Here is an 8,350-nt window from a genome sequence, read left to right on the forward strand (position 1 = left end):
GGTTGCTGGATGGTGATCTCTCCACTTATTTTTAATATCAACTTGCATTTTCTAAAAATTGTTTGTTTGTAGAAAAATGACTAGTCTTCCGTACTGAAGCAGCAATTTATGTTTTCTCGTTATTCATGCAAGTTAAAAACAACAAGAAAATAAGTATTGCTCCAATTCGAGTGACCTACTCTTTGAATCCAATTTCATCTTCTATGTGAGCGCTAATACACTCTTTATACTCGTGGCGGACTAAAGAAAGTTTCACCAAGGGATTTAAAAAAGCTCATGACGCATACATTTATTATATATATATATATTAAAAAAAAAATTAACCTCGAACCTACTTGTGCCTCAATCCCAAACAAATTAAATTTGACTTTTAAATTCTTATTGATCATGTTCTTTTATTGAAATTCATCTCAGATATATATATATATATATATATATATATATATATATATAATATGAGGATATCATCATAAATTAACTAATTTTACGGCCACTGTTGATCTATAGCAAACTCTGTTCCTTACCTAAATTTAGAGTAAGCACTCTGAGCAAATTCACAGAAGCGTAGTTACTCTTTGTACTATATATTCCCTCACACCCTAAAAAGAAAAAAAAAAGATTTATAACAGGAAAACACAAGTTGGTGAGGGGGCTTGATGGTGTAAATTACAATTACTTGTGATGTTTATTAACAAAATTTAACTTTTAACTATTTTTTCCCATTATGTGCATAAGACCATTATGTCTCATCGTTATGTTTGTATTTCTCACATCTTCATAACCTGCTGCATAATCTCAATTGAATATCATATCTTCAATCATTTTGTAACCTTTTATGTGATGCTATAAATAAAGATATGAAAAGTGATACGTGATACGTGATAGACTAGAAAGAAATAAAAGAAATCTATCTTATCTTGTCTTTCCTTATTTCTTGTTTCGGAAAAGGGCTATACCCTGTACTATTGGAAAATGGCCTAATATACCACTAGATATACTTTGAGGTCAAATATACCCTTGCCGTTATATTTTGAGGCCAAATATACTCCTCATTCGTAAAAGTTGTCCACACATTTGATGAGATGGATGTCACCTCAACACTCCTAACTCATTTTACCGCTCCCCTCTATTTGTTCTTCCACCACTAAAATTTACTTCCCCTCCACCACCATTACCGTCACCACAACCTTCAGGATTATTATTCCTTCCTCCAATTTCGTTTTCATCTTTGACATTGTTACTTTTTACCTTGATTTCTTAAATTAAAGGTCACCCTTGCCGTTTTGTTCAAATTGCTTTAATGTTTTAAGCTATGGATATTCCACTTGCTGCAAAGCAAAGATATATTATCTATTTCTCCTCCAACATTCCTTTCAATTTACTGAATTTTATTAAGTAATATTTGATATATCATTTTACATTGTCAATATGTAATGAGAAATATCTCAATATACATATAAATGTCATCTGAAAAGAAAAAAAACGACGCGAAATGATATTATAAAATAAATGGAAGCATTTAGAATTTAATGATTGAACCCGCGTAGGGAAAAATTGAACAAAACATACTGGCAATACAAATATTGTTTTAATGGACTTACATATAAAGATAAAATTAGAATTATTAATATCATTGAAAGTCTGTTATTTCTTTAACATTTTTCCAAATATGTTAAATTTTATGTGTTCAAATTTTTTAATATTTTCAGAAGTAGTTCATGTATATGCTTAATTTCTGACAATTTAAAGTTAAAGTTTTGTTTGGACATGCAATTTGAATTTCTTAAGGTTTGTTTTTTCTCATAAACATGAAACCCCACAAGTTGTGAAAACTATTAAAACTTCTCCAATTTTTATACAATCTTACCAAATGCGTAAACCATAGTTCATAACAAAGTTAATATGTCTTTAGAAGGCATTTATAAAAAATACAATATTTATTGATCGAACTTTAGTTCAATAAATAGGAAAATTGAACATGAGTTGCAGTGTAACTACTCTTTAGTATAATCCCCCCACATAGTAAGAACAATCTCTTCATGTCGAGCATGCATTTCCGATCAGATGACTGAGAAGTCGAACAACATTGTTACTTTGAGTCAAGGTTTATGTTTAAAAAATATATTAACCAACTAATGGATCTTTTTTACATAATATAAACTTATGAGTCAAGTTTTACATTTTAAAAAATTTGTAATCATGATTTGGAATCTCAAATCCTACTTTTTGAAGAATTTGAGAGGTGAAATCATGAAATGAAGCTGGAGTTGAAATTTTGTGGAAATTTCATAAACAAACACTAGTTTGAAATTAAAATATGAAATCATGATTCCAAATCGCATGTTCAAACGCCTAATAAGGTTAATAAAAGAAGTTTAATTCAACACTAGGAATGACAATAATGCTGATATCTATTCTTTAGTTTTGCACTGATTTAAAAAATACATAAGTTTTTTTTTTTTTAAATGTTTAACAATACTTATTTTAGCATGACTTAGTGCTTTTAGATTATGATCAATTTCGTTATGACTTATTAATTAGCAATATTTATTTTATGGGACTTCATTATCTTTTTTTGTTGAATATTTGCGTCCAATGTCATCATTCATCTTACGTTTTTTGTTATTTTCTTAAGAAACACGGTAGAATTGTATCTTACTAGGCAAATTGATTAAATTAATTTAATATATAAAATTAGATTGAAATTAACATGAAATTCACGAAGTTTAGTTAATCTTTTTCTTACATAAAGATTAACCAGTCTATCTTCTGCTATAAGAAGATAAAGTTTCCGGAATTATTAGCTTTTGAGTATTCTAGCTTACATAAAATGTATCATAAGACACTTATTCTGAGTATATTTAACGAAATGATATTACATTACCCAATAAAATATTTTTGCTTTATTTGTTGGTTTGATATGAAGAAATAATAGTAAAAAAAGAAAGAGTATATATTTATGCATGATTAAAAATCGAACAACCGAATCAAACCAAACTAAAACCGATATATGTATATTATGTTTGGTTTGGTTTGATTTTAATATTTAAAAAATCGACTAAATTGGTTTTGTTTTAATTTTAACCAAAAATCAATCCAAACCGAACAGTGAATGCCTCTAGTTACCGTTTCGGACCAAAGCTAAATTAGTGAACAATCACGATGACCACTTACCGACTAGTAAACGTGAAACACATCTATATACTATCTCTATCTTTCACTCTCACCTCTCACTGCCGTCTTGCCAATCTTGCCCCGGTGAATAACCCTATGAAACAGATCTAGCCTCGACATTTTGGGGGCAGAAATGATTTTTACATTATTATGGTAGACTGAATGGTGGTTTTGTAAAGTTGGCTACAGTGTTTTTGCGGTGGTGGTTTGAAAGTGAAAATGGATGTATGTATATTGTATCTCACTGTATGTTTGATGTTTGTAGGATGTTATTTATTGTATTTCCTATGTATTAATGTACATACAATAACATACACACGACATACAATTGTGTGTATACCACTGTATATTTGTGTATGCCAATGCATATCACTGTATGTCAAGAGTATATTTAACATACAACAATATGCAGTAATATAGTAGTGTAAGGCAGAGAGAAGGAAGCTATTGGAAAGAACTTCAGCATCCAGTGAAGTGAAAAAGGGACAAAAAGTTGATTTTCGAATAAAGCTTCCGTGATTTTCTAATAGAGGCATACAGCAGCAGTGATCGATGGAGGTAGGCGGGTGGAATAAGACCAGCGAAGGACAAAAATTAAAGACCAGTCCGTTTGAAGAGCAAGCAAGTTTTTGCGCGGATTGACCTTCATATGGACTGATCTCTAATTGTGTCCCTCAAATTGATGGTTTTTAATCTTTGTCTATACTTCTCATTTAAATAAAATTTGTGGGCCAAAATATCCTTATTCGCTAGTCTACGAAACCAGAGATTCTGGATTCGAACCACAACAAAGTAGAAAAAAAAAATCGCAAGACCAGGTATCATAGAAACTATGCCTATTCGAGTAAAGTTACATAGAAACTACGCTTTGTCCGACATAATTTCTACAGAACTATAAAACTTTGCCTTGTGAAATTGTTTTTTTTTTTTTATTTCTCTCTCTGCTATGAACTCAGAATACCAGGAATATTTTCAGCCACTTTTTTTATTACTTAAAGTGCCGAAGGACCAAAATTAAAGACCACCCCAAGACCAACCATGCGAATTGTCCAAGAGAAAGTCGTGCAATTTCTTTCCATTAAAGGACACGATTTTAGCTAAAAACTCTAATTATTCTCAACGATTAGAAGGTCGACCTCCAGGGAGTCAAGGGCCCAAATTGTGAAGCCCAGGCCCAGCTAAGAATTAGACAGACATCTTAATACCCCCATAGTGTGTGTGTCTATATATCTATCTATCTCTATTTAAAAGAGAGTTGTGCATCCTCTAGGGTTTAGTTCGTCGTGTGCCGTCTCAAGAAAATGGTTAGCTCTATTTCACAGCAGTGCATTTTTTTCTCAACACATATTACTAACATTTTGTTTTTGTTTGTTGGAAACTGTAATGTAGGCTCCAAAGAAGGGTGTAGCAGTAGCATCAAAGAAGAAAGCAGCAGAGAAGGAGAAGAAAGTGAACCCAGTATTTGAGAAGAGGCCAAAGCAGTTCGGTATAGGTGGAGCATGGCACAAACAGGATCTAGGGAGGTTTGTGCGTATGCCAAAGGTTGTTCAACTTCAAAGGAAGAAGAGGATTCTCAAGATGCGATTGAAAGTCCCTCCTGCTCTTAATCAGTTCTCCAAAACCCTGGACAAAAACCTCGGTCAGTTCCACTATTTTTAAAAAACCTTATTTTTTTTATGTTTCCTGTCTTGTTTTGTTAATTGATCTGTACAGTTTCACTCTGTTTGCAGTTGTTCCATCTATAGTTTGCTAGTTAGAATACAATATTTGTTCTGACTGTTACTTCAATTTTATTCGTTAAATCCACTGTTATGTAACAACTAAAAGTCCCATTTTCTATATTTTCCTGATGTGTTTTGTTAATTAGTTGCTCTATTCTTGTTAACAATAAGTTAGTCAATCCTCTATGTCCAAGCCAATTTATTTGCAGTTGTTCCATTTAGATAATTGAAAAGAAATACTATGACTTTTTGTCTATGTAAAAGCTAAATCTATGGCCTTAATAGTAATTCCACTTGATTTGGGCCCCTTTTTCATTTCAATACTTTTATTGTAAATTATTATTATGAACCTAATTTTCCATATGTAAATTTGTTGCTGTATTTATGTCAACAATCAGTCGACCATTCATTTATGTCCAAGTGACTCTATTTGCAACTGTTTTATTTCGATAATAGAAAAGAAAGATGGCTTTTGATCATGTTTCCAGTTATGTACCTTTAATCTTACTATTATTAACCTAATTTTTCACGTTTCCAGTTCTGTTTTGTTAATTACTCCCTCCATTTACTGTTACTTGTCACGCTTCGTTTTTTGAGAGTCGAACTACAAGTACTCTAAGCAATATTTTAAGATGTATTTTCTCAGCATATTATTATGAGAAGAATTGCAACTTATACTAGTTTTAAGTATATTTTATGAAATCTAATCTTACTATTATTAACCCAATTTTTCATTTTTCCTGTTTGTGTTTTGTTAATTTGTTGCTTTATTTTTGTCAATTAGCAGTCACAAAATACAAGTAGTTAAATGAAACAGGTCCAATGTCAGAGTGGAAATAATATTGAGGCCATAGATATAGCTTTTACATAGACAAAAGTCAATAGTTCTTTTCTATTATTGAAAGGAACTGCTGCAAATAGTCCTGTTTTATTTAAGTACTTGTAATTTGTTGAGGTACTTAGTATGAGTTGCTAGCCTTCATATGTGTTTTATGCTGCTCGTTATCAATCTGAACTTTTAACGGAAAGGGTTGCATCAGTAGCAAGACATATTATGTGGAATGGAGTATTTTTCAAATGCGTGAACTATAATGTGTGTTTCCATTTAGGTTTGAATTATGCCTCCATGTGTACTTTAAGACAGTTTAATGAGTTGGTGTTTATGCTTGGTGTTGTGGATTCTTATGGTTCCAATTTATCCTTCGTTGGTGAAAGTTTGCAAACTCCTTAGCATTTGCTGGGTGAGCAATATGGATAATATATCCCGGCTCACGCCTGTGACAACTACTGGCTTATATATCATTCAGTAACCATGGTTGAATGAACCATTATTCTCTCATATCCATTTAGAAGCTTTTTTGTTTGGAGAAGTAGAATTAGTTATAAACTACTATATATTACATTTTGTTGGAATTTGTCATCGAATAATATATTTTGCATATTTTAGTTCTATACTTACCTATAGGTATATTTCTTTTAAAGAATGATGGATTTGACTCGTACCAGATAAAAAAGAGTATTTGTTATCAACCATAATCTGTTCTTTTCCAGCATGTTGAACTTTGCTGTCCCTGTGCCTATGGAATCATGTCAAAAGATTTCTTTGGATTCTCTTAATCCAAGGGAAATGAAAATGTGTTCTGTAATGCCTAACACTTTCTTGTAGTCATTCTTACAAGAAGCTGCCATGTAATACTTCTCTAGTAGGCTACAATTGATTATAACGTTTGTCGGCTCACTGAACTTTTGTTTCGTTTTACTTGCAATGTGCTATTTTATTTTGGTGATGCTGATTTAAATTTTCTCTATGGCCTTTGCCCTTTGAATTTGCAGCTACAAACCTCTTCAAGATGCTTCTGAAGTACAGGCCTGAGGACAAAGCTACCAAGAAAGAGCGTCTTGTGAAAAGGGCTCAAGCTGAGGCTGAAGGAAAAACTCCTGAAACAAAGAAACCCATTATCGTGAAGTATGGGCTTAAGCACATCACTTACCTTATTGAGCAGGTTTGTTTTGGTCTTGCAAATTAACTTATACTTTCTCAAGCTCTTCTCTTTCATGTTTCTAGTAACTATTCTCCTTTGATGTCCTCTCAGAACAAAGCTCAGTTAGTAGTGATTGCTCATGATGTTGACCCTATAGAGTTGGTTGTCTGGCTTCCTGCACTATGCAGAAAGATGGAAATTCCTTACTGCATTGTTAAGGGGAAGGCACGTCTAGGATCGGTAAGCAACACCCAGTCTGTAATCTTAATGCTTCCCAACAGATTAGAGACTGATGCTTAATTGCTGTACACAGATTGTGCACCAAAAAACTGCTTCAGCTCTGTGTTTGACAACCGTGAAGAATGAAGACAAAATGGAGTTCAGCAGAATTTTGGAGGCAATTAAGGTATCTCTATTAAAAACGAGTTTGGTTTGCTTTTTGCTGTGAAGCTCTTTGAGGATTTCTCTTGATGCATGTTTAATTTTTTCAGGCCAATTTCAATGACAAGTACGAGGAGAACAGGAAGAAGTGGGGAGGTGGTATCATGGGTTCTAAATCACAGGCCAGGACCAAGGCCAAAGAGAGGGTTCTTGCCAAGGAAGCTGCCCAGAGATTGAACTAAGAGCTTGCTGTGATATATTCACTGCAATTGCATTAGAGATTTGCTCTGCTAATTTTTTGGTTTGGTTCACATGCTTGACAGTGTTAGAGATATTAGTTTAATATGTCTCTCTCTTTATGTTTGCCTTCTTCTGCAGAGTTTTGCTCTGCGGAAGAGTTGTTTATCTGGAGTTTTTGTTAGATATTTTGTTGAGTTGGTTATTAATGGCAGCTAAATGGGAAGTTATCCATTTAACTGAACTTTTAGTGATTATTCTTTTGGCTAATTTTGGGTATTTAGTTCGTATACACATACCTTTGCTCTACCTGCTATACTGAATTGTCGATCGTCCACTCGTTGTGTTCTGTCATTCCTCTCAGGCAGTTCTGGTTTATACGAAGGATGAACGGCCACTTGAGATATTAGTGCATAATCAATAAAATTTAGCAGGTGATGAGTCAGGAATCAGCTCGAGAGCTTCTATAGATGAGTGAGACACTTTACCTTATAGATCTCTTATCAGTTCTGTATATTAGAGCTTCTGACTCTTCAGAGAGTAAAAGATTCATATTGGCTGACTTATGTGAGATTATTCGAATAACTGTATTAGGTCTTGTACACTAGTAAGTTCAATTTCTCAAGGACTTTTACTCTGTGATGTGGAGATTTATAGAGGATGGTAGCAGTAGAAAAAGCTGTAGAAGTATCACTCCACTTTAGGTTGAATAACATCTTGCATTTTCAAAAAAGAAGTTTGTTGAACAAAAATGGTAGTCTTACGTCCTAAAAGCAGCAGAAGAAGTATTGCCGAATTTCGTGTGACCTTCTCTTTGGATCCAGTTCCATCTTTTATATCAATGCTAATTCATTC

The 8,350-nt window shown here is 33.0% G+C and overlaps 1 protein-coding gene across 1 annotated transcript; it reads left to right on the top strand.

The window, feature by feature from the left end:
* The first annotated feature begins 4,323 nt into the window (after positions 1-4,323).
* LOC132644758 (large ribosomal subunit protein eL8z-like) lies at positions 4,324-7,765 on the top strand. The gene is made up of 6 exons (XM_060361368.1): positions 4,324-4,478; positions 4,564-4,813; positions 6,729-6,898; positions 6,989-7,117; positions 7,191-7,283; positions 7,369-7,765. The coding sequence occupies exons 1-6, from the start codon at positions 4,476-4,478 to the stop codon at positions 7,498-7,500; spliced, it is 777 nt and encodes a 258-aa protein (XP_060217351.1). The 5' UTR covers positions 4,324-4,475; the 3' UTR covers positions 7,501-7,765.
* Positions 7,766-8,350: the final 585 nt, after the last annotated feature.

Source organism: Lycium barbarum, chromosome 1, assembly GCF_019175385.1.
Source record: "Lycium barbarum isolate Lr01 chromosome 1, ASM1917538v2, whole genome shotgun sequence".
Lineage (NCBI taxonomy): Eukaryota > Viridiplantae > Streptophyta > Magnoliopsida > Solanales > Solanaceae > Lycium > Lycium barbarum.

What these genes read in the sequence shown, in the direction of transcription:
- LOC132644758 (XM_060361368.1), top strand. An exon ending in TCACTTACCTTATTGAGCAG is followed by an intron (nt 6,899 to 6,988) that starts GTTTGTTTTGGT and finishes ATGTCCTCTCAG; the next exon opens with AACAAAGCTCAGTTAGTAGT. An exon ending in GAATTTTGGAGGCAATTAAG is followed by an intron (nt 7,284 to 7,368) that starts GTATCTCTATTA and finishes TAATTTTTTCAG; the next exon opens with GCCAATTTCAATGACAAGTA.